This window comes from Gobius niger, assembly GCF_951799975.1.
Source record: "Gobius niger genome assembly, chromosome: 4".
Taxonomy (NCBI): domain Eukaryota; kingdom Metazoa; phylum Chordata; class Actinopteri; order Gobiiformes; family Gobiidae; genus Gobius; species Gobius niger.
The window spans coordinates 21,873,702-21,900,616 of NC_136855.1; the positions used below are offsets into that span (position 1 = coordinate 21,873,702).

Genomic DNA, 26,915 nt, shown 5'->3' on the forward strand with positions numbered 1-26,915 from the left:
TAAGCAGACGTAGCATGCAGGGTTGTTAGTGATGAAACTAGTATTCATAGCAGTAAGCACAGTAAGCTTACTTGAGGAAACAAAGAATAATGGACTATTATAAAATAGTTTGAAAACTTGGCAAGCACAACATTTTTTTTTACTTACATTCTCCCTCTCTTCTTGAGTAATATGTCCAAATAACAGCGTCCCTGTGGAAGTGACATTCTGATCACAGAAAAGTTGTATTGGCATTCCATTACTCTGGCCATGTGAAGTGCGGAGGTCAGCAGAGGTGATGCTGATGAGCCGCAGTGGTCTCTGTCTGTGTGTACGGCCCTGACAGATGTGTTGCTATCTCTCCAAACCTCTGACACTCACACTTAGCACTCAGGGACATCGCTGCTTACTCTTATTTCATTGACCTTGCTTGTTGGAGTCCGCAGTATAAATGTGTTCACGCCCACACGCTGTTCACGCACAAGGCTCGTAACCCTCTCGGGAGCTGGAGGATGGATCAAGCCTGCGCTCTCTCTGCTTCTTGTGGGTCTTGTAATGGTAGCGAGGATTAATAGGCTTTTAGAAATTGCACAGCGCTGATACAGAAGATCCCACACTGTGCTGTAGCCCGCCGCACATAAATTAATTCAGGAGAGTTTTTCCTGCCGGGCTGTTGTCAAAAGGATCTACACTGACGACGGTGCCGTAATTTTCTCATAAAATAGTGGTCACAATGTTTGTGAATCTCATAAAGCTGTATATTTTATCGGAATGGACCATAAGTATACTGAGATGCATATGGGATATACAGTACATGCCAACAAATAAGAAGATGGCAATACAATTATTTTGATTGACCCAACTGTAAATTAGCAGGAGCCTTTTTTTTCATATTGTTCCAAGATCAAAAATAAATCTGATTCTAATTATTACCGGAGGATATGAGATAATTAAGCATCACACAGTCCAAGTAGTTTTGGTTTTACTAATATATGAATAACATGTTTTCTTTTCTCCCCGCAGCCCCATGTGGAGGACAGTACGGTGGTTCTGAGGGGGTGGTGCTGTCTCCTAATTACCCTCTGAACTACACCACCAGGCAGACATGCTCCTATTACATCAGTGTGTCCCCACAGTTTGGTGAGTACAATTACACACAACACAATTATCTCGCAGAGGTTATTCATACTGGAGGGACAGCAAATACCCATATTTTTCAATAAGCATGAATCTGCCTTTCTGCCTCCTTTTTTTCTCTCCAGTGGTGTTTGGTCAGTTTGCGGTTTTTATGACTGCGATGAACGACTCTGTGGAGCTGTTTGATGGAGCCAATGAAAATGCCCGTCTACTCAGTTCTCTGGCTGGCTCTCATTCTGGTATGTCTCCACTAGAAGTTCTCATATTTTATTTGTCAGAAATAAAGTGGGTTCAGGTGTGTATTCTTATCCCATCTGTTTTATTAGTTGTTGTTTTTTCCAGGGAAACTGGTGCTGAAATGCTAGAATTGTATTTATTATTCTTAAAAACACTGTTGTGGTTGTAACTTTCTGTGGGCGAGGAATGGAATTTTTCACACACCTTAAAGCAGAACAAAGTAACTTGTTTACCTTTATGAAACCTTTTCGTAGTCCCTCTGGGGGTAATACAAGTGTTGATGGGATGATTGGGGGGTCTTTCACCTCCCCCTGGTGCCAGAAAACCACGGTTGCAACTTTCCCTGCTCTGACCCGGAGGCCCAATACACACTAATGGAATCACGAAGATGAAGCTAGCAGGCTAACGGGCAAAGCTAGCTGTGGGCTAGCGCCACTTAAACAGTATTTACAGCCAAGTTGACAAAAATGATCTCCATTGTGTAATTGGATGTACATTATCCATCTATCCCTTTGTATTTTCTGTCAGCGTAGTATTTACTCTCATGGACAATTAATGAGTAAAAAAAAGCAACATGCTACGACACATGCAGTGGCGCTTATGGCTTCTATGGGGAATGAGTTACTTAGTTCTGCTTTAAACTTTGGTGAACATTCAAAAGCAGTACAACCACACAGTTGGTGGATCTGGATATGTCTCTATGAAATTATAGTTTTTATTTCATCATAGTCGTAAACTGCAATGCGTCTGCATTTGCATGTGTACCAGGATAAAAGTTCCCGGATTATACATCTTAGGGGACTTTTGAACACACTGTCAGTATTTCTCCAACAGTGATGGATGTTTGCTACAGTAGCACCGTAACAAAAATCACCACCGTCTCACTCGGCCTTGTAGACTGTGTATATCGTGTCGCATTACGTTACTCTCCCATTTTTCTTTCCTCATGCTTGCTTTTCTGCAAGTGAAGTCACACCCAGACACACGTGACTCTGTTGTCATGAATGGAGGTTGTAATGCAGGAAGAACAAAGACAATAGGAGAAATTATTGATCAGCATAGTTGCAGGCGAAATGTGCTCTTATTGCTGTGGAGTGTTGTGTTCTTCTCTTATCTGCTGTGGCCAGAGGGCACGCTGCAGGGGAATCCCTCTGGAGTTCACGCTGGATATTTTTTACTACAGCACACAGAGCTTTTATCACATTTCCCCTGTTCTGCTCTGTTTACTCAGTGGAAAAGTGTGTGCTTTAATAAAGATAATTAGGCATCAGCCAATAAAATGTTTGTTCAGTGATTTCGCAGACCATAAAACATCTGAGTGTCTGAAACTGATAATGCCTGGGTGTTACTTAAGATGCACTTAATGCGGTAACTCTTGAGATTAACTTTCCAGTTTTAACCATCAATAAAATGTAATTAGATATGGAATAAACAAAAATAGGCTTCTTTGTGATATTGTGGTATTTATTTCTACCAGACAATGACAATTCATTTCATTCATGTTCATGCTATTTTAAAATAAAACCTATTTATTATTAAGTAATAATAATAATAATAATAATAATAATAATTATAATAATAATAATAATAATAATAATAATAATAATAATAATAATAATAATAATCCATCCATCCATCCATCCATTTTCTTCCGCTTTATCCGGGGCCGGGTCGCGGGGGCAGCAGTCTCAGCAGAGATGCCCAAACTTCCCGATCCACACACACTTCCTCCAGCTGTTCTGGGGGGACCCCGAGGCGACACCAGGCCAGCTCGGAGACATAGTCCCACCACCGTGTCCTGGGTCTTCCACGAGGCCTTGTCCCACTAGGACATGCCTGGAACACCTCCCGCGGGAGGCGACCAGGAGGCATCCGAAACAGATGCCCGAGCCACCTCAGCTGGCTCCTTTCGACGTGGAGGAGCAGCGACTCTACTCCGAGCTCCTCCCGGGTAGCTGAGCTCCTCACCCGATCTCGGAGGGTGCGCCCAGCCACCCTGCGAAGGAAACTCATTTCGGCCGCTTGTATTCGCGATCTTGTCCTTTCGGTCATTACCCAAATCTCATGACCATAGGTGAGGGTGGGAACGTAGATCGATCGGTAAATCGAGAGCTTTGCCCTCCGACTCAGCTCCCTCTTCACCACGACAGACCGATACAGCGACCGCATCACTGCTGACGCTGCACCGATCCGTCTGTCGATCTCACGCTCCATCCGTCCCTCACTCGTGAACAAGACCCCGAGATACTTGAACTCCTCCACTTGAGGTAAGGACTCCCCACCGACCTGGAGAGGGGAAACCACCTTTTTCCGGTGGAGGACCATGGCCTCGGATTTGGAGGTGCTGATCCTCATCCCGGCCGCTACACACTCGGCTGCAAACCGCCCCAGTGCGTGCTGAAGGTCCCGGTTTGTTGAAGCCAACAGAACAGCATCATCTGCAAACAGCAGAGATGAGACTCTGAGGCTCCCAAACCGGACACCCTCCGGCCCCTGGCTGCGCCGAGAAATTCTGTCCATAAAAGTAATGAACAGAACCGGTGATAAAGGGCAGCCCTGGCGGAGACCAACACGCACCGGGAACAGGTCTGACTTACTGCCGGCAATGCGAACCAAGCTCCTGCTGCGGTCATACAGGGAACGGACAGCCCTTAGCAGAGGGCCCCGGACCCCATACTCCCGGAGCACCCCCCACAGGGCACCACGAGGGACGCGGTCGAACGCTTTCTCCAAGTCCACAAAACACATGTGGACTGGTTGGGCGAACTCCCACGAACCCTCGAGCACCCGACGGAGGGTATAGAGTTGGTCCAGTGTGCCACGACCAGGACGAAAACCGCATTGTTCCTCCTGAATCCGAGGTTCAACTATCGGCCGGATCCTCCTCTCCAGCACCCTGGAGTAGACCTTACCGGGGAGGCTAAGGAGGGTGATTCCTCTGTAATTGGAACACACCCTCCGATCCCCCTTCTTAAAGAGAGGGACCACCACCCCGGTCTGCCAATCCAGGGGCACTGTCCCCGACCGCCACGCGATGTTGCAGAGACGTGTCAGCCAAGACAGTCCTACAACATCCAGAGACTTAAGGTACTCAGGGCGAATCTCATCCACCCCCGGAGCCTTGCCACCGAGGAGCTTTCTCACCACCTCGGTGACTTCAGCCCCGGTGATGGGCGAGCCCACCTCCAAGTCCCCAGCCTCTGCTTCCTCATCGGAAGACGTGACGGCGGGGTTGAGGAGGTCCTCGAAGTACTCCTTCCACCGTCCGACGACATCCCCAGTCGAGGTCAGCAGCCCCCCACCCGCACTGTACACAGTGTTGGTGAAGCACTGCTTCCCCCTCCTGAGGCGCCGGATGGTTTGCCAGAATTTCTTCGAGGCCGACCGATAGTCTTCCTCCATGGCCTCCCCGAACTCCTCCCAGACACGAGTTTTTGCCTCTGCGACCGCACGAGCTGCAGCACGCTTGGCCTGCCGGTACCTCTCAGCTGCCCCAGGAGTCCCACAAGCCAACAAGGCTAGGTAGGACTCCTTCTTCAGCTTGACGGCATCCCTTACTTCCGGGTAATAATAATAATAATAATAATAATAATTATTATTATTATTATTATTATTATTAATTATTATTATTATTATTATAATAATAATAATAATAATAATAATAATAATAATAATAAAATACGTTCTTGAATTATGAGGATTTAGCAAGCTGTTTTTCTCTCCATTTCTCTTGTCTCATTTCCAGTGTTAGAAAAAGCAGCTAGAGAAAAGTTAGAGAAAGCAGAATTCCTGTTTCATTGGTAACTCTGTGTTATATCAGTTTAGTCCAAAGCTACTGAAATTCAACAAAATTTCTCTCAACTCAAGAACTTTTAATGTATTTACTTTAAGATGGTTATTTTTGTTTCTGTCTCCTTAAACGGTCAGTGGCCATTGTTCTACATAATGAGCGGGAGGATGTGGCGCTCTGCTTAATGTAGCTCAACATGATGCAATTTTCTTTCCTCCCCGGCACTATCCATCTGTGTTAGTTCAAAAGAAACGGGCTAGAATGGGTGGCTTATTTTTAATGTTAATTTAGGTCTGAAATGCCCCTTTTGGCTCGAACGCGGCAAGTCGTACAAAATAATGTTATCTGCATCATTACACTCCTCCCTGTACACACATGTATTGATACAGACAAAAAGCACTGTAGCACATTGTTCCAGCTAAGTGACTGATTATCCTGCCACAAACATATTAACACACAGGGCTGCATACCAACACATGCACCCTCATTCTGATGCGGCTAATGATGGCTCTAAATGTCAGCCACACCAGGCCACGTTCCCCTCATTTATCATCGTTACTTGGTTTGCGTGTGTGTGTGTGTGTGTGTGTGTGTGTGTGTGTGTGTGTGTGTGTGTGCCGTCACATACTGGTGTTGCAGGAGGACAGGGCTGGCTGTTACTGTTGTCATATCCCAATCTTAAGAGGGTCAAGTAAAAGAAAAAAAAGTTTGGAGGAAAAAGTCAAAAATAGACTTCCTTTCCATTACTCCACGTTTTCAAAAGGCTTCTGATGAAAAGGAGACAACCAATCGGCCTCCTCTAAAAACTTTCTCTGATGGACTGAAGTTATGCTAATGCTAATGAAAGTGCTAACATTAACATCGTGGAAAACTTTACAACATCACAACAACATTTCATTAAGCCATACAAGCTGGAAAAAAAGTTAAAACGTTTATTATGCGAATTCAACTTTTGGTACTGTGTTTTGACCCACTCGCAGATCTTTGATAAATCTTTAAATCTTCTTCAGTGGCTATTGTTGGCACTGTGGCGACAGCCCCCCAAAATCTCCTCCTGTTTCTTAAACGCTCCTCCTGAGAAATACTTTCCTCACCTCTCAATCTCTTCCTGAGCCTAATGCTGGAGTAAAAAAAAAAAAACACAGCGCAAAAGGAGGGGGGTGGGATGGGCTTACAGTGAGATCAGGTTGTTTGTTGTTTTAGATTAATATTACATTTTCTAGCCAGCAACGTGAAAGATAGTGACAAAGATGTGTTTGAGATTATTTACAAATACCTGCAAAAATCGAAGTACTCTGTCTTATTATTTTGTTTGTTGTGTGTTTGTGTGTGTCCTAGGAGAGACATTGCCACTCGCCACCTCCAACCAGATCATGCTGCGGTTCAATGCTAAGAGTGGCCAGTCAGCTCGAGGCTTTCACTTTGTCTATCAAGGTAACTTTGCAATTTACTTTTTACAAATTCAACATTAAAGGATACATATTCTTTGTTGAGTCACACAATTCTGTGTGATCCTGTTCACTTTGGTTGATTCTTCTTCTACTGCTGAAGCGCTCCGATCTGTATTTCCTGGATTTTGCTGTGTCATTGATGGAACACAAAACTGTCCTCCACAATTAGAAGCCAAAATCCATCACCAGACCCATTCTGAGCTTACAACAATGTTTTTAACCCTCACTTCTGTGCGACATGTCCACTTAAAGATCCCTTCTTGCTTCCAGTTGTACAGGAATGTCGCGTTTTTATAACCTCCCATCATATAATTTTTAGCTGTACCTCGGACCAGTGACAGTCAGTGCAGCTCGGTGCCAGAACCACGGTATGGGAGGCGGATTGGTTCAGAGTTCTCCGCTGGCTCGGTGGTTCGCTTTGAGTGCAGTCCAGGATATCTGCTCAAAGGATCGAGTGCAATACAGTGCCAGGCGGTACCAGGGGCCCTCGCCCAGTGGAACGCATCCACACCAACCTGCATAGGTATGGCTCACTTTCCCAAAATATGTAATGTCTTTTTTTTTAATAAATTGTACTTCAAAGAATAGCTTGATAACATTTTGTATGACTATTCTAATTACACAAAGGTGAGTGAATAAGATGGCTTATGCTTTTATCCAGTCAATCAAAATTCACTGAAATGCATATAGTGCTATTACAATAAGCAAATGAATATGTCCTATAAATTAGTGTCTATTAAGTCATTTGAAGTAATTACCTTATATGCATGCATAAAAGCTCTCTCTCTCTCTCTCTCTCTCCCCACACACAGAGCTAACTGTTTCAGCTGTCATTTTACTTCCTTCAATAAATAATCTTTGTTATCATCTTCACTCAATGGCACCCTGTAGTGGTAATTTGAGCACTGTAATGTCTCTCAGTGTGCACAAACCACATTGCTGCAACCTGTCATCTTTGTTAGCCACTTCGTTAATAAACTTTGTCAACAAATACATTTTTCATGTTATCATTCCAGTTCCCTGCAGTGGCAATTTGACAGAGCGCCGCGGTACCATCCTGTCTCCTGGATATCCCGAGCCGTACCCAAACAGCCTCAACTGTCTCTGGAGGATCCATGTCAGCGAGGGAGCTGGCATACAGGTGGGAAAACCTGCTCCAAATCGCACTATAATTAAGTCTGCGAAATCTCAATAATCTTTCATTTGCTTTGTATTGTAGATTCAAGTGATGACGTTCGCCACCGAGCACAACTGGGATTCTCTGGAGATCTATGACGGAGGCGACATGACAGCTCCTAAATTAGGGTCATTTTCTGGTATGACAATATGTTCACACTCTCCTCCTATCGCACACACACGAGCCCACACAATAGGTGTTCGGCACGTGATAGATGAGTCTTGACAGGTCTTAAACTATAGATCCGCACACTGCTGCACCCCCATACGTGGATAAGCACATACACAGGCTACAGGGATTTGATGGATTACATATGACATGTCGCCCACCACTGACGCTGTATCCTTGTTTCAACACATATAATGTTACACTGGAGATCCGTGATAGATGACTCATAATATCATGTAACACTATAAATGTTTCCAGATAAATTCTCGGGCAAGTTAAGATTGAGGAGGGGAGGTGTGTCAGCATCAGGTTAAGTGAAGGAAGAAAGAAATGTGGCAGTGGAGAAAGACAGACAGGAATAAAGAATGATCTAACCTTTTCAAATTTCCCACCGGAGTGTCCCCTGTGACCTGCCCCAAGCACATACCTGTCACACACCTATCACACAAGGAACATGCCACCTAGAGGGCACACACACTCTTGCATGCACACAAATGACTGTGCCCTTCTCAAGGAGCCACTCAAGAGGCAGCCCACTATAACCACAGTGATGTGGTGACCACAGAGCGCCTGCTCTGAGCAGCTGACAAGAGCCTCACTATAATGGCCACCATAATGGCTGTCTGTTTGGATGGATGACTCGCTGTCCAGAAAAGGCCAAATGTTGTTCATCCACTGTGCCTGTCATGTACCTGTGTGCTCTGGAGGTTTAAATATAAACAGTTATATGTCTATTTTTATTCCCTGTCCTCTTTTGTTTTAACCTGTATATACACCTATAAGCATACATATCTGCTGGTTTGCCATCTATTACACTTCCAACTGAACTATAACCCCTTTCATTAACAGTTACATCAGCGCACATGTCCTCCAATGTACTTGAGTCCACTGTTTCAGTCTTGAAATGATTACCATAGCTTATCAAGAACATCCCTCAAAAGTTACAGATTTGGTGATGCTCTAACCTTGTCGCTTTCACTTTTTGAAAAATCACGTTTTTCCTCTACATTATACTGTATTTCTATGCCTGTTAAAAACATTTACTGCTTATTGCTTATAAGTATATCCCACTTATAAGCTGTAAGTGGGAAAATAATCTGTATCAACACCTTTCAGTATTAAAAATAGTATTACATAGTGGTTAAGAAATGCTTTTAACGTTTTCAGGAACAACAGCCCCAGCCCTTCTCAACTCGACGTCCAATCAGCTCCTCCTGCACTTTCAGAGTGACATCAGTGTAGTAGCAGCGGGCTTTCACCTAGAATACAAAAGTAAGTACAACCTTGCAATACACAATAGCACGGTGCGCTCATGTTGATTTAGCACAAACTTCAACATCAGATATCCAGGCTCACTGACCCGAACTGGTTTTTGCCTCAAACCACTCTCACATACCAGGGCACACACATTTAAAGACACACATCAACATGGCAGCAACAAAACATGTACAGGTGGATTTTGTCTACAAACAGAGGAACGTCAGGTATACTCATGAGGCAAAATAAAACAGATTATGGATGACAAGCAAACATCTCGACTCGAGTTTGTATATTACCAGCCTACGTTTGCACACATACACACAGCCAGAACACTGCTGTGCTTTGTGGTCCTTTGTAGATGTTTTAGGTTAGAATCACTTCTAGATCAATGAACACGTCCCCTTTTCTGAGCAGATCTTGCATTCAGTGTATTTGCAGGTGAGTGCACACATTTGTAGCTTGACAGTTCCTGCCCATGGTAGCTTTATATTTTAGAGGTAGTGCCATGCAACACAATGCAATACCTTTTATTTTTTTTACCTAGCTTTTTGTGAATTTATTTTCCAACTACAAAAGCCTGGTCTCAGTTGAAATGAAGGAAACATGCACCAGAATATCAAGAATCTATTGCTCTACACATTGCTTTTTTCTTATAGGTCACATGGGATTACAGTGTAACTGAGGGAAATACCAGGCTTAACTTGTTTTTACCTGGCAAACCTAATTAAAAAGCTTTTGCACCATGTGCGTAGTTATTTTTGATTTCAGCATCTAATATTCCCTCCATCTCACAACAAGTAATTTAAAATCACCCTCCACAGGTTTGAGTGTTTGTTTACTCGACATTTTAGGGATTCAGATTTTTTTCATTTATTATTGTTTTTTGAATATACATAATATTTGTCGTCTATTATGTAAAAGCACATATTTATGTTTACTTGAATATTAAATGTATTTAGAATACCCAAGTGAAAATATGAATTCTAACAGAGTTAGTGTTTTAATTACACCATCATTGAACTTAAAGTGACTTTTGGGGCTTTCTGTAAAGTGAGATGTTTTGTTCCCTAGACTGTCCTCAAGTAAACTGGAGCAGAACTATAGTAAATCCAGTCAGTTAGATTTAAATGCTGACATGTCTTGTTGTAGTCTAGTGGCCCTAGTGGGGTAGATTGTGGAGCTGTCAGCATTTTATAGAGCATCAGTGCTTCCTCATAACCACAGAGTGGAGGGAGCCGTTTGCTGCACATGGAGAGAGAGATGGCCAGCCAAATGGAATCGTTTCATTGATCAGTTGTCATGACAGCCTGCTGATGCTCTGCCTAATAATACTCTGTATGGGTGTGTGTCATGCAGCTTTTTCACTTATGTTTCTCTAAAAGTCTTCCTGGTCCTCCTGTGAAAACACACACTCATCGAAGAGATGGCTCAAAGGAGCTAGGCCATTTGTGTTTGTGAGCTCTGTGGGATCTCATCTTTTTGCTGGTAGGAACATAGATAATGAAGCAACAAGAGCAGACACACAAGAAACACGCACATGCACACGGACACAGACTCCTCTCTCTCTCTCTCTCTGCTTGCTCTTCCAGCCCTGTGTTGCCATGGTAACGGCTCGAGGGCAGTCTCCTTTGGAAGTTTGTGAAACACACACACAAGACAACTCTACAGCCCGACTGATGCTACGATAATGGACTGGCTCCTGTCAAACTTAAGCACACTTTTTAACCTTTGTTGTGTTGGGAATACTCCAAAGTCCTTTCAACACTGTGTAGTTTCAAAAGGAGAACAGTTGTGTAGACCGGTGAAGCATATGGTCATACAAGTCCACTGTACTACGTGTTTGCATAACTGACACTTGTTAACCCTTTTTACAGTGTCACAGTTTGGATTTTTTTTTTTATTTACCGGAAATCATATATATTGTATATCGACTTGTATTCTTAAGAGTCTCAGCTGAAGCTGGTCCATATATGGAAATAAAATGTCAGAGTACATGTCGTAAATGTAACTCAACAGTGAATAATGAATTTGCTGTTTTTATTTTGTCTACAGCTGTTGGTTTAACAACATGTCCTGAGCCGATGATGCCAGCCAACGGCATTAAGACAGGAGACAGGTACATGGTTAATGAAGTTGTGGCCTTTTCTTGTGAACCTGGCTATACACTACAGGTGACTCCACTTACACAGTACATGTTTCTCAATTGTAAACGCTATAATCCCACTAACCTATACTTATATTATGTATATCTAGGGTCGCTCTCACATTTCCTGTATGCCTGGCACAGTGCGTCGCTGGAACTACCCACCTCCTCTTTGCATAGGTAACACACAGACCTGATCGTTTGACTTATTGCTGTTATTTCACTAGAATACACTGCCTTTATTCACATGTTAGTGTTTTCTAGCTGCTTCACGTGACCGGCTATAATTATGTGCACTTTTGTTTTAGCTCGCTGTGGTGGAGTGCTGACTGAGATGAGTGGTGTGATCCTTAGTCCAGGTTTCCCTGGCAACTACCCAGGAAACCTGGACTGTACATGGCAAATAGTCCTACCCACTGGATATGGTAAGATTAGATTAGATTAGAATAGATTCGATTTTAACTTTACTGCATTACAAGTGCAATGGTGAAATCATTGTATCTTAAGTATTTACTGTTCAAAATATAGGAAATATTGGAAAGTATACTATTATCTATACTGACCCATTCAAACTTTTTCAATGTAATATCATTGTTCATTTTCAGGAGCCCATGTTCAGTTTCAGAACTTCTCCTCAGAAGACAACCATGACTTTCTGGAAGTCAGGGCTGGACCACAGCATAGTTCAGCTCTTATTGGCCAGTTCACAGGCTCCCAGCTTCCCCCACCTCTGCTTAGCACCACCCACCTCACCATCATCCACTTCTACAGTGACCACTCAGAGAACAGACCGGGCTTCAAACTCACCTACCAGGGTGAGTAACATGCTCATGTGTTTTTTCTTCTATGACTTGAGCAGTTTATCAGATAGGTTGCACACACATTTGATATGTTCCTATCAGCTCAGACATGACAACAGTAATGTAGCCTTAATTTTTCTAGTGTGTATATTGAGATTTTTTTTGGATTATTTTTTTAAATATTTTTTATTTTTTATTTTTTGAATGTAATGGACCAGTTTCCTTTCAGAAGCCCTAGTTCCTTACTTTACCTCAAGGCTCCACTCCTATAGCACCCAGATTCAGTCTATGAGCCCTCAGTCTGACTGTACTGTGCAAAAAACCTTTGTGGTCGTTGTTCTGAGGCCAATTTTCATCAAATAAAAACAGATTTGAAGGGTGAAATGCGCAGGAAGCCATCATGACCCTGTCTGCCCACAGTGGCCATGATTTGTTCTGTTTAACATGCACATCTGCTCAACATGCCGTGTCAAGTTGAATAATGCGTGTTGGTGGTCTCTAAAGGGGAGAGAAAGCAAAAGTTACAAGGAGCTAATGCATATCTTTTTCAATTTATCATGGGATTATGGTAATCCTGCAGGATTTTTTAGTGGTTATATGGCATATACGTATCATATAGACCACAGCATTGAATGAATTTAACAGTAATATTACCCCGTTAGTACATACTAGTAGAAAAGCTATAATCAAGCTTTGATTGCTGATGAATCACACTAAAGACTTTGAAAAACCTTATGTCTGTCCTCTCATCATTAAGGGAGAGTTTGTTCCTCTGAGAGACTGGCATCCTGTCCAGAAGGCTTCTGATAGCCCTAAGTGCTTCACTTCAAAGACACAGAGATGCACTCCTGGCTCATACTAAAATAAATGGAATATTATTTGTATATCATGTTTTTTTTCTATCTGTAGCTATTTGCACCACAGTGAGGACAACCTGGTGATGATATTGAAGTTGGTGATAGAGACACTTACTCTCTTTTTACTGACATTAAATGCTTTTTGCAACTTGACCACTGTATTTTCCCTAATTTAGGGAGTGCACAAATTATTTGTCAAATAAAAGCAACTTTATCACTGTTATATATTAAATTTCCTCATTTCTAGTTCATTATGAAACCCACTCAAATATTCCGCACCTTGACTTTTGTACTCAACTTGACAGTCTGTCAAAAGTAAATTGAGCTCGCTCTGGTTCCCTCCTGATTTTTAAGTAAATTCAGTCAATTCTTGCTCTTCACCTTATTGTTGATCTTAGTTGTTTCAAATCAATCGTAAACCGTTAAAGCAAAGTCTGACTCTACATGCAGAGCGCTACTAGATCTACCTGTAATGCAGATCATTCCAATTGCTGCTATATATATGGCATTCATATCCCTTTCCCTTTTCTTTCAGCTTACCAGCTTCAAAACTGCCAAGACCCGTCTCCCTTTCTGAATGGGGACATCATCAACAGCGACTACAGCGCAGGCCAGTCAGTGACGTTTCAGTGTTATCCTGGGTATGTGCTGATTGGACACCCTGTACTGACGTGTTTGCATGGAGCTAACCGGAAATGGAACCATCCCTTTCCACGATGTGAAGGTGAGGTTTTGTCCTTTCACACATTCACTGGGCTGTAACTTTTATATGCTTGGCTTCTCTGCAGGGCCACACATGTCACATTTTCATAGAACATAATGTATCATTTTACATATTTGTAAAATCATATTGATATGTTGGAATATTCGTATATTTTAGTCCTCTGGAGTCATGAATCCTAAGTCTATTAATGCTGACAGTAATAAGGACCTATCACTTCTTCAGGCTTACGCTAAACCTTATTTATTATCTATGCCAGTGTAATGATTCAGAATTTGCCTTTTGACTATGAGAAATGTCCCCCACCTGTGCATGGATAAGTGTCACTGCCTTCTTCTTCACCAACCCAGCCCCCAAACAGCTACTTGTTGTGTTGCAAAACATCAGCTTTAGATCAGTTGAATCCTGCTGTTTTTGGTTGGAAAAAATTAACCTACCTGAATCTTTTCAACTTTTCTTCATTTATTTCTATGTAATCTAATAATCATTTACTGTCTTTTACAGCACCTTGTGGCTATAATATCACAGCTGAGAATGGAACCATCTATTCACCGCAGTATCCCTCTGAGTATCCCAACTCCCAGGACTGTGGCTGGACCATCTCGGTTCCGCATGGACATGGAGTTTATATCAACTTCACTCTGCTTCAGACAGAGCCAGTGACTGATTACATTGCCGTCTGGTAATAATAATAATAATAATAATAATAATAATAATAATAATAATAATAATAATAATAATAATAATAATAATAATAATAATAATAATAATAATAATAATAATAATAATAATAATTAAAGCCGCGCGCGGCGATAAAGGCCCTCGCCCCTGGCGCACTCCCCGCTCGCTCTCGTCTCTTGCGACCACCCCGCTCGCTCTCGTCCCTTGCGACCACTCTTCATCACACTAGGTCCTTGCGAGCTCCATGATTGAACTCGCTCATTTTGAAGTGAAAATCCCTATTAAGTTGCATTATTCTGCTTTATATGCGAAAGTCCCTTTAAGTTGCATTATTCTGCTTTATATGCGAAAATCCCTATTAAGTTGCATTAAAGTGCATTTTATGCGAAAGTCCCTTTAAGTTGCATTAAAGTGCATTTTATGCGAAAGTGCCTTGAAGTTGCATTACAGAACATTATATGCGAAAGTCCCTTTAAGTTGCATTACAGTTTATTATATGCGAAAGTCCCTTTAAGTTGCATCACAGTTTATTATATGCGAAAGTCCCTTTAAGTGGCATTACAGTTTATTATATGCGAAAGTCCCTTTAAGTTGCATCACAGTTTATTATATGCGAAAGTCCCTTTAAGTTGCATTACAGTTTATTATATGCGAAAGTCCCTTTAAGTTGCATTACAGTGCATTTTATGCGAAAGTACCTTTAAGTTGCATTACAGTACATTATATGCGAAAGTCCCTTTAATTGCATTATAGTGCTATTGTGAAAATCCCTATGTAGTGGCATAATTGTGTTGTAATTGCAAAAATCCCTATTTTGTTGCAGAAACTGTAAGAACTGTTGAAATTGCAGAAACTCTTAACACTGTATAAACTGTTAAAATCACAGACAGACTTCACTGTATCATAATCCTATTAAAATGCCGACAAGAAAAGAGAAAGCATTAGAAAAGTGTCACAGCTATATTTGAACCAACAACCTCCTACACCAGAGACAAGCAAACTATCACTGAGCTGTAGCTCCATGGTACTTGGACTGTGATGTGCGCTAGTTTTGTCTAAGTTATCGAGCAGAAGTTAGTTCCCAGCATCCCACTGGAGGAGAGAGGTAGCTTCAAGTCATGCCCCCCCCCATACATTTCCTCGATTGTTTTCGACATTTTCCCTTGTGTTGCCTCAATTGTTTTCCTACGATCCCCCCATTTCTAGCTCTTTAGTGACGCATATGAAAGCGTTTTTCATGAGAATGGGACCGTAGGTGCGGTTAAAAAAAAAAAAAAAAGAGCAAAGGTCAAAATTGACCCAGCAATCTCATGGTTGGAAACCCAATGCACAAGCAATAACGCTACACGGGCACAGCAAATCTTATAAAACGTGCTGTACTCATGTGACAATGTGTGCAGTGGCCCATGTAAAAGGTGAAAGCAATAGAAAAGTGTCAAGGCTGTGTTTGGACTAGCAACCTCCTTCACTTGAAACATGGGCCTGCGCTGATGACAGCTTGGCTTATTTAAATTCCCAGGCTGCAATTTTGTACCAGCAACACACTGGAGGAGAGGTTTTTTCCCCGTTTTTAATGAGTGTAGGACCATAGGCAATGATGAATGTTCTTACCGGAAGGTGTTGAGTCCAAAAGAAAAAGGAAATAAAAAAAAGTTTAGGTTGGGATTTGATCCAGCAACCTCCTGCACACTAGCTCAGCACTCTACCAATGAAGCTACTCAGGTTGAGTGAACTGCTACGAAACGTCCCGAAATCATGTGTTTTAGGCTGTGACAATGTGTGCAGCGGGCAATGGAAAAGGTGAAGGCAATATGAAAGTGTCAAGGTTCTGTTTGGACTAGTTACCTCCTTCACTTGAGACGAACATGCTATCACTGAGCTGTAATTCCAAGCAAACATGGGCCTGATGACTGCTTGGGTTTTCTAAATTCACAGGCTGAAATTTGATCCCAGCAACACACTGGAGGGGTAATTTCCCTATTTTTAATGAGTGTGGAACCATCGGCGACGATGCATGTTCTAACCAGAAAGTGCTGAGTCCAAAGAAAAAAAAAATGAAAAAGAGTCAAGGTCAGAATTTGATCCAGCAACCTCCTGTACACTAACCCAGCTCTCTACCAATGGAGCTACTTAGGCTGAAAAAAATATAGCGGAGGTGAAATAAATGTCATGAGAGACTCCGCACTTGTGTGTTTGCAGGAAACGGATTAACAGCTTAGAAAATAATATATTGTATCATTTTGTAATTGGGGTAAATTCCTGGCTGCCCAAAGAATCGTTGAGAGGGGGTTTCAGCCCTGCAGCACCCTCGATATTGAAGCTATTATTTGGTAAGACCCATATAGTATGAGGAACACACAGAGAGACGGACAGGAAACAGTCGAATTGAACTTCCTGTGATTGTACAGTTGAGAGAAACGTGAATTTGGAGGCAAAAACGTCGAAATTAAAGCTGATGTCTGTGACAGAGGGGTAGTATAAGTATATACGAGTCCAAAAGTGTAGTTTTTGTGAAGAAAGGGGGAAATTTGGAAAACTGGCGAATTTCAGGAGAAACTCTGACAGAGGCCAGCACGCTGCTAGGTTAAGACCTCTGGCGATTTTCACGGAGGATGGGCGGGCCACTTACAAGCCACTTAAAAGCCAATTAAAGGCATTTTTGGCGATAGCGGCTGCGTGTGCACACCATTAGGTCCAGGTGGGGAATGTGCACGCGCGCCGGATTGGGTCCTTTCCAATCCGGCCGAGTCTGTGAAAGATATGAGGCTTTGAAATTTGCTGAAAATGGCCTCTCAGTTGCGGCCTTGTCATGACCACGCCCAATAATGGAACAAAATTTGAATTGATGATTTTGAAAGCCACATGGGTTGGGGACATGTTGGCCAAAATTGGAGGCTTTCCATAGAAAACTCGAGGATCAGGGACCAGAAGTTCAAGAGGTACGATTTTGAAGGTTTGAGGTTCGGACCAAGATGGCCGACTTCCTGTAGCATTTAGGGCGGGGTCGTAATATCATTTTTGACATGTCTTGACGTGGTCTATGTCCCTGGCCAATGTCACTTTTGTACGATGATTTTTTTTGCCACCGGGCTCTCATTGACTCAATGTAAACTGCGTGCTTGAGGGGGCGCCACTGAGCCATATTTTATTATTTTCTCTCGCGAACCCCACCCAAAATTAGAGCTTGCGGAGCACTACGTTTTGACCCCTGTTACTTGCGAATCGGTTCACGTTTGCTACGTGAATTCTTGCGTTTTCGTCCCCCGTTAACGGTTTTAATTAGTCCCTCGCGGGACACTGCGTGTCCGTTGCTCGGGCCTAATAATAAAAATAATAATGGAAATGATTTTTCGGCTATTATTTCTCTCCTACAAAGACCATACTCAGAGAGCCGTGGCTTTGATATGTTGTTCCCCATTACTGACGAGGTGTGTATGATTTTTTCCACACCTCCATACCATCCCGTTTTTTTTATACAAATTTTTAAAGTCAAAACTTTGAGGGGGCGCCAGTGGGTCATTTTTGGCTCTAGCGGCTGCGTGTGCACACCATTAGGTCCAGGTGGGGAATGTGCACGTGCGCCGGATTGGGTCCGTTCCAATCCGGCCAAGTCTGTGAAAGATATGAGGCTTTGAAATTTGCGGAAAATGGCCTCTCAGTTGCGGCCTCTTCATGACCACGCCCAATAGTTTAGAAAAAATGTAGTTGATGATTTTGAAAGCCACATGGGTTTGGGACATGTTGGCCAAAATTGGAGGCTTTCCATTGAAAACTCGGGGATCAGGGGCCAGAAGTTCAAGAGGTACGATTTTGAAGGTTTGAGGTTCGGGCCAAGATGGCCGACTTCCTGTAGCATTTAGGGCGGGGTCGTAATATCATTTTTGACATGTCCTGACGTGGTCTATGTCCCTGGCCAATGTCACTTTTGTACGATGATTTTTTTTGTGACCGCTCCTCCATTGGGTCAATGTAAACCGCCTGCTTGAGGGGGCGCCACTGAGCCATCTTTTTCTATTTTCTCTCGCGAACCCCACCCAAAATTAGAGCTTGCGGAGCACTACGTTTTGACCCCTGTTACTTGCGAATCGGTTCACGTTTGCTACGTGAATTCTTGCATTTTCGTCCCCCGTTAACGGTTTTAATTAGTCCCTCGCGGGACACTGCGTGTCCGTTGCTCGGGCCTAATAATAATAATAATGGAAATGATTTTTCGGCTATTATTTCTCTCCTACAAAGACCATACTCAGAGAGCCGTGGCTTTGATATGTTGTTCCCCATTACTGACGAGGTGTGTATGATTTTTTCCACACCTCCATACCATCCCGTTTTTTTTATACAAATTTTTAAAGTCAAAACTTTGAGGGGGCGCCAGTGGGTCATTTTTGGCTCTAGCGGCTGCGTGTGCACACCATTAGGTCCAGGTGGGGAATGTGCACGTGCGCCGGATTGGGTCCGTTCCAATCCGGCCAAGTCTGTGAAAGATATGAGGCTTTGAAATTTGCGGAAAATGGCCTCTCAGTTGCGGCCTCTTCATGACCACGCCCAATAGTTTAGAAAAAATGTAGTTGATGATTTTGAAAGCCACATGGGTTTGGGACATGTTGGCCAAAATTGGAGGCTTTCCATTGAAAACTCGGGGATCAGGGGCCAGAAGTTCAAGAGGTACGATTTTGAAGGTTTGAGGTTCGGGCCAAGATGGCCGACTTCCTGTAGCATTTAGGGCGGGGTCGTAATATCATTTTTGACATGTCCTGACGTGGTCTATGTCCCTGGCCAATGTCACTTTTGTACGATGATTTTTTTTGTGACCGCTCCTCCATTGGGTCAATGTAAACCGCCTGCTTGAGGGGGCGCCACTGAGCCATCTTTTTCTATTTTCTCTCGCGAACCCCACCCAAAATTAGAGCTTGCAGAGCACTACGTTTTGACCCCTGTTACTTGCGAATCGGTTCACGTTTGCTACGTGAATTCTTGCATTTTCGTCCCCCGTTAACGGTTTTAATTAGTCCCTCGCGGGACACTGCGTGTCCGTTGCTCGGGCCTAATTATACAGAAAATTAAGCGAGATAGAGGCATGTTGTAATAGACTTTTTTGATCAGTGTGACGTGCCGAATCAGAATATGACCTTTGTTTTCACTTTCGTGCAAGTGTAATTTTGAAGGTATAGGTAGGGGGCGCTATTTTTGTGAAAATTGTACAATTATCAAGGGTAATCAGTACGAGCCTTAGAGGGGCTTATGTGATCCAAATATGAGTGCGATTGGAATTTGCATGCCCTTGTGAGTTGTCATCAAAGAGGCGCGGAAAAAGCATGTTTTTTAGCAGAGCGGTAGAGACAAACCGTAACAGATATCTGAACAAAAGAGCTTGATTATTGTAGCTCTAGGCCTCTAGATTGCACTCACCAAGTTAAATGTCATTTGGTCCAAAACCCTGGGAGTGACTTGAAAAAATATCAGGCGAAGAAATGCTGGGTAAAATTTTCAATCCAATATAGCCGACTTCCGGTTTGTCAGAGGAAGTAGCTATAATGACGTTTTAGGTTTGTCTTGAAGTGCTCTATCACTGTACCGAATAACATAGGTTTAGGCCAAAACCTCATGCCTCCATTTGATTAGGGGTCAGACTTGAGGGGGCGCCACTGAGGCATTATGCACAGTGTGATTTTGCAGACTTCAAAATATTGAATTTTTCACCAACTTTGATCATTTAGTCAAATAAAATTGAGTTTTCGTTAATATACAGGGGGTCAAAATTGGGGTCAAAGGCGCACCAAAATAATAATAATAATAATAATAATAATAATAATGGAAATGATTTTTCGGCTATTATTTCTCTCCTACAAAGACCATACTCAGAGAGCCGTGGCTTTGATATGTTGTTCCCCATTACTGACGAGGTGTGTATGATTTTTTCCACACCTCCATACCATCCCGTTTTTTTTATACAAATTTTTAAAGTCAAAACTTTGAGGGGGCGCCAGTGGGTCATTTTTGGCTCTAGCGGCTGCGTGTGCACACCATTAGGTCCAGGTGGGGAATGTGCACGTGCGCCGGATTGGGTCCGTTCCAATCCGGCCAAGTCTGTGAAAGATATGAGGCTTTGAAATTTGCGGAAAATGGCCTCTCAGTTGCGGCCTCTTCATGACCACGCCCAATAGTTTAGAAAAAATGTAGTTGATGATTTTGAAAGCCACATGGGTTTGGGACATGTTGGCCAAAATTGGAGGCTTTCCATTGAAAACTCGGGGATCAGGGGCCAGAAGTTCAAGAGGTACGATTTTGAAGGTTTGAGGTTCGGGCCAAGATGGCCGACTTCCTGTAGCATTTAGGGCGGGGTCGTAATATCATTTTTGACATGTCCTGACGTGGTCTATGTCCCTGGCCAATGTCACTTTTGTACGATGATTTTTTTTGTGACCGCTCCTCCATTGGGTCAATGTAAACCGCCTGCTTGAGGGGGCGCCACTGAGCCATCTTTTTCTATTTTCTCTCGCGAACCCCACCCAAAATTAGAGCTTGCGGAGCACTACGTTTTGACCCCTGTTACTTGCGAATCGGTTCACGTTTGCTACGTGAATTCTTGCATTTTCGTCCCCCGTTAACGGTTTTAATTAGTCCCTCGCGGGACACTGCGTGTCCGTTGCTCGGGCCTAATTATACAGAAAATTAAGCGAGATAGAGGCATGTTGTAATAGACTTTTTTGATCAGTGTGACGTGCCGAATCAGAATATGACCTTTGTTTTCACTTTCGTGCAAGTGTAATTTTGAAGGTATAGGTAGGGGGCGCTATTTTTGTGAAAATTGTACAATTATCAAGGGTAATCAGTACGAGCCTTAGAGGGGCTTATGTGATCCAAATATGAGTGCGATTGGAATTTGCATGCCCTTGTGAGTTGTCATCAAAGAGGCGCGGAAAAAGCATGTTTTTTAGCAGAGCGGTAGAGACAAACCGTAACAGATATCTGAACAAAAGAGCTTGATTATTGTAGCTCTAGGCCTCTAGATTGCACTCACCAAGTTAAATGTCATTTGGTCCAAAACCCTGGGAGTGACTTGAAAAAATATCAGGCGAAGAAATGCTGGGTAAAATTTTCAATCCAATATAGCCGACTTCCGGTTTGTCAGAGGAAGTAGCTATAATGACGTTTTAGGTTTGTCTTGAAGTGCTCTATCACTGTACCGAATAACATAGGTTTAGGCCAAAACCTCATGCCTCCATTTGATTAGGGGTCAGACTTGAGGGGGCGCCACTGAGGCATTATGCACAGTGTGATTTTGCAGACTTCAAAATATTGAATTTTTCACCAACTTTGATCATTTAGTCAAATAAAATTGAGTTTTCGTTAATATACAGGGGGTCAAAATTGGGGTCAAAGGCGCACCAAAATAATAATAATAATAATAATAATAATAATAATGGAAATGATTTTTCGGCTATTATTTCTCTCCTACAAAGACCATACTCAGAGAGCCGTGGCTTTGATATGTTGTTCCCCATTACTGACGAGGTGTGTATGATTTTTTCCACACCTCCATACCATCCCGTTTTTTTTATACAAATTTTTAAAGTCAAAACTTTGAGGGGGCGCCAGTGGGTCATTTTTGGCTCTAGCGGCTGCGTGTGCACACCATTAGGTCCAGGTGGGGAATGTGCACGTGCGCCGGATTGGGTCCGTTCCAATCCGGCCAAGTCTGTGAAAGATATGAGGCTTTGAAATTTGCGGAAAATGGCCTCTCAGTTGCGGCCTCTTCATGACCACGCCCAATAGTTTAGAAAAAATGTAGTTGATGATTTTGAAAGCCACATGGGTTTGGGACATGTTGGCCAAAATTGGAGGCTTTCCATTGAAAACTCGGGGATCAGGGGCCAGAAGTTCAAGAGGTACGATTTTGAAGGTTTGAGGTTCGGGCCAAGATGGCCGACTTCCTGTAGCATTTAGGGCGGGGTCGTAATATCATTTTTGACATGTCCTGACGTGGTCTATGTCCCTGGCCAATGTCACTTTTGTACGATGATTTTTTTTGTGACCGCTCCTCCATTGGGTCAATGTAAACCGCCTGCTTGAGGGGGCGCCACTGAGCCATCTTTTTCTATTTTCTCTCGCGAACCCCACCCAAAATTAGAGCTTGCGGAGCACTACGTTTTGACCCCTGTTACTTGCGAATCGGTTCACGTTTGCTACGTGAATTCTTGCATTTTCGTCCCCCGTTAACGGTTTTAATTAGTCCCTCGCGGGACACTGCGTGTCCGTTGCTCGGGCCTAATTATACAGAAAATTAAGCGAGATAGAGGCATGTTGTAATAGACTTTTTTGATCAGTGTGACGTGCCGAATCAGAATATGACCTTTGTTTTCACTTTCGTGCAAGTGTAATTTTGAAGGTATAGGTAGGGGGCGCTATTTTTGTGAAAATTGTACAATTATCAAGGGTAATCAGTACGAGCCTTAGAGGGGCTTATGTGATCCAAATATGAGTGCGATTGGAATTTGCATGCCCTTGTGAGTTGTCATCAAAGAGGCGCGGAAAAAGCATGTTTTTTAGCAGAGCGGTAGAGACAAACCGTAACAGATATCTGAACAAAAGAGCTTGATTATTGTAGCTCTAGGCCTCTAGATTGCACTCACCAAGTTAAATGTCATTTGGTCCAAAACCCTGGGAGTGACTTGAAAAAATATCAGGCGAAGAAATGCTGGGTAAAATTTTCAATCCAATATAGCCGACTTCCGGTTTGTCAGAGGAAGTAGCTATAATGACGTTTTAGGTTTGTCTTGAAGTGCTCTATCACTGTACCGAATAACATAGGTTTAGGCCAAAACCTCATGCCTCCATTTGATTAGGGGTCAGACTTGAGGGGGCGCCACTGAGGCATTATGCACAGTGTGATTTTGCAGACTTCAAAATATTGAATTTTTCACCAACTTTGATCATTTAGTCAAATAAAATTGAGTTTTCGTTAATATACAGGGGGTCAAAATTGGGGTCAAAGGCGCACCAAAATAATAATAATAATAATAATAATAATAATAATGGAAATGATTTTTCGGCTATTATTTCTCTCCTACAAAGACCATACTCAGAGAGCCGTGGCTTTGATATGTTGTTCCCCATTACTGACGAGGTGTGTATGATTTTTTCCACACCTCCATACCATCCCGTTTTTTTTATACAAATTTTTAAAGTCAAAACTTTGAGGGGGCGCCAGTGGGTCATTTTTGGCTCTAGCGGCTGCGTGTGCACACCATTAGGTCCAGGTGGGGAATGTGCACGTGCGCCGGATTGGGTCCGTTCCAATCCGGCCAAGTCTGTGAAAGATATGAGGCTTTGAAATTTGCGGAAAATGGCCTCTCAGTTGCGGCCTCTTCATGACCACGCCCAATAGTTTAGAAAAAATGTAGTTGATGATTTTGAAAGCCACATGGGTTTGGGACATGTTGGCCAAAATTGGAGGCTTTCCATTGAAAACTCGGGGATCAGGGGCCAGAAGTTCAAGAGGTACGATTTTGAAGGTTTGAGGTTCGGGCCAAGATGGCCGACTTCCTGTAGCATTTAGGGCGGGGTCGTAATATCATTTTTGACATGTCCTGACGTGGTCTATGTCCCTGGCCAATGTCACTTTTGTACGATGATTTTTTTTGTGACCGCTCCTCCATTGGGTCAATGTAAACCGCCTGCTTGAGGGGGCGCCACTGAGCCATCTTTTTCTATTTTCTCTCGCGAACCCCACCCAAAATTAGAGCTTGCGGAGCACTACGTTTTGACCCCTGTTACTTGCGAATCGGTTCACGTTTGCTACGTGAATTCTTGCATTTTCGTCCCCCGTTAACGGTTTTAATTAGTCCCTCGCGGGACACTGCGTGTCCGTTGCTCGGGCCTAATAATAATAATGGAAATGATTTTTCGGCTATTATTTCTCTCCCACAAAGACATTACTCAGAGAGCCGTGGTTTTGATATGTTGTTCCCCATCACTGACAAGGTCTGTATGATTTTTTCCACACCTCCATGCCATCCCGTTTTTTTTATACGAATTTTTAAAGTCAAAACTTTGAGGGGGCGCCAGTGGGTCATTTTTGGCGATAGCGGCTGCGTGTGCACACCATTAGGTCCAGGTGTGGAATGTGCACGCGCGCCGGATTGGGTCTTTTCCAATCCGGCCGAGTCTGTGAAAGATATGAGGCTTTGAAATTTGCTGAAAATGGCCTCTCAGTTGCGGCCTTGTCATGACCACGCCCAATAATGGAACAAAATTTGAATTGATGATTTTGAAAGCCACATGGGTTGGGGACATGTTGGCCAAAATTGGAGGCTTTCCATAGAAAACTCGAGGATCAGGGACCAGAAGTTCAAGAGGTACGATTTTGAAGGTTTGAGGTTCGGGCCAAGATGGCCGACTTCCTGTAGCATTTAGGGCGGGGTCATAATATCATTTTTGACATGTCTTGACGTGGTCTATGTCCCTGGCCAATGTCACTTTTGTACGATGATTTTTTTTGCCACCGGGCTCTCATTGACTCAATGTAAACTGCGTGCTTGAGGGGGCGCCACTGAGCCATATTTTATTATTTTCTCTCGCGAACCCCACCCAAAATTAGAGCTTGCGGAGCACTACGTTTTAACCCCTGTTACTTGCGAATCGGTTCACGTTTGCTACGTGAATTCTTGCGTTTTCGTCCCCCGTTAACGGTTTTAATTAGTCCCTCGCGGGACACTGCGTGTCCGTTGCTCGGGCCTAATAATAATAATAATAATAATAATAATAATGCATCAAACTTGTATAGCGCTTTTTTGGACACTCAAAGACGCTTTACATGGGGGATAAAACAAAACAAAAAGGGGGTTTAAGGAAAAGCTAGTTTGAACAGGTGGGTTTTGAGGACTGATTTGAAGGTTGGTAGCGAGTCTGTGTTTCTAATGGGCTGTGGGAGTGAGTTCCAGAGGGTGGGGGCAGCGATGGCGAAGGCTCGGTCCCCCAAGGTCCGGCGGTTTGTGCGGGTGATGGGAGTGAGGTGGTTGGCGTTGGCTGAGCGGAGGCGGCGGGTGGGTTGGGGTTGTTGTAGGAGCTTGGTGAGGTAGGGCGGGGTCAGTTTATGGAGGGATTTGTAGGTGAGGAGGAGGAGCTTGTATTGAATACGATATTGAACAGGGAGCCAGTGGAGCTGCTGGAGGACGGGGGTGATGTGTTCTCTGGACCGGGTGTGGTTGAGTGCAAACATGTTAACACTAATGTGCCGAGGTCATTGTTTGTCTTAGTGTTGGCTCTTATGGCATCTGTAAAGTTAATTCTTATACAATACTACATACTACAGGTTTCTGGGTTTACCCGTATTGTGAGTCCCTCTCCGTTTAGGTACTATTGATTTAACGTGTGTCAGTGCCTGTCATAGAGACAATGTACTCTTGCTGAAAATGTGTATATCAAGGCTGTTATTGACAACAAATTTGTATGCGTTTTAGTCTACGGAAAAATCATTTATTGTGAGCTTCATGCTGTAGTAAAGAAATTCAGTCTGGAGGCAAGATTGTAATACTGGGAGCATGAGAGTAATGCATTTACAATGGGACCACTGACCAATTCAATCTCACTCACCAGTCTGGCCATACTCAAAGCCAGAGAGAGCTTAGGATCTCTGGCAGTAATGATGAGATTCTGCGGGGAGTGGGAAATGTAATGAAAGGAGGAGTGCAGGGGCCGCCTTCACAAATCCAAAGGGACTCCAGCAGAATCTGTCAAGTTTAGGTCAGTCTGACAGACAGTTCACACATATTAGCCTGGGTTTGCATCGTGTTTGCTTTTAATGAATTTTAAGCGCAGATTTGTCAGGAATGGACCCAAGATCAAGTTGTGTTTTAGCTATTTTTTTTACCATGGCTTAAAAAGAGAAATAGAATGTGTTTGCGAGAGGTCAAGCTTTAATTTCCAGGCTCAAGAGTGGAGCTCCAGGGACAGAGTCGGCAGTACTGAAACAGTAATACAGTCTGTCAAAGAGACTAGACTTCAGCTGGCTCATACTACAGCTAAGGGAATTCACTGAAATACTATATGACGGCGAAGAGATTATGCAATGACAGAGGTAAACTAATGGCGTTCGTATATCTGTTATTATGACTGAGAAATAAGATTACTGTCAAATCAAAATAAAAACAGTCACCATTTTTTCTGCTTTTACCTGTGGCTTAGAAAGTGTTAAACAAGTAGTTTCTTTTGTCTGTATAAAACAATAGCTATAGTGCTTCCTACTTCTTGGACCTTTGAGACAAACTGATGCTCTGCCAATTCTGGTATTTCTGGGAACACCTGCTTAGTAAGATTTATTATTACAAACTTTTATGAGTGTTGGTTAAATTTGGCGTAACGAATTGTGAAGTTCTTGTGGTATTTTTTTTTTAATTTGTAGTTCACTTCAGGTCATCTGGCCTGTTAGATAATAGCCTGCTGTATTACTCTGAGCTTTATTTTACGAGCTTTTCTCTCTCATACTCGTTAAACGTTGTTTCAGCGTCACTAATGT

At 43.0% G+C, this 26,915-nt stretch overlaps 1 protein-coding gene across 2 annotated transcripts in view; it reads left to right on the forward strand.

The window, feature by feature from the left end:
- The window catches only part of LOC306962164 (CUB and sushi domain-containing protein 1-like), a 388,198-nt gene that overhangs the window by 316,607 nt on the left and 44,676 nt on the right, over positions 1 to 26,915 (forward strand). For both annotated transcript variants that reach the window (XM_079555239.1, XM_079555240.1), the window contains exons 33-45: positions 1,003 to 1,119; positions 1,242 to 1,355; positions 6,482 to 6,577; positions 6,914 to 7,117; positions 7,611 to 7,735; positions 7,814 to 7,910; positions 9,107 to 9,211; positions 11,252 to 11,370; positions 11,453 to 11,522; positions 11,651 to 11,767; positions 11,948 to 12,157; positions 13,535 to 13,723; positions 14,225 to 14,402. In XM_079555239.1, the coding sequence (XP_079411365.1) occupies positions 1,003 to 1,119; positions 1,242 to 1,355; positions 6,482 to 6,577; positions 6,914 to 7,117; positions 7,611 to 7,735; positions 7,814 to 7,910; positions 9,107 to 9,211; positions 11,252 to 11,370; positions 11,453 to 11,522; positions 11,651 to 11,767; positions 11,948 to 12,157; positions 13,535 to 13,723; positions 14,225 to 14,402 (1,741 nt within the window). The remainder of the gene's footprint in view (positions 1 to 1,002; positions 1,120 to 1,241; positions 1,356 to 6,481; positions 6,578 to 6,913; positions 7,118 to 7,610; positions 7,736 to 7,813; positions 7,911 to 9,106; positions 9,212 to 11,251; positions 11,371 to 11,452; positions 11,523 to 11,650; positions 11,768 to 11,947; positions 12,158 to 13,534; positions 13,724 to 14,224; positions 14,403 to 26,915) is intronic.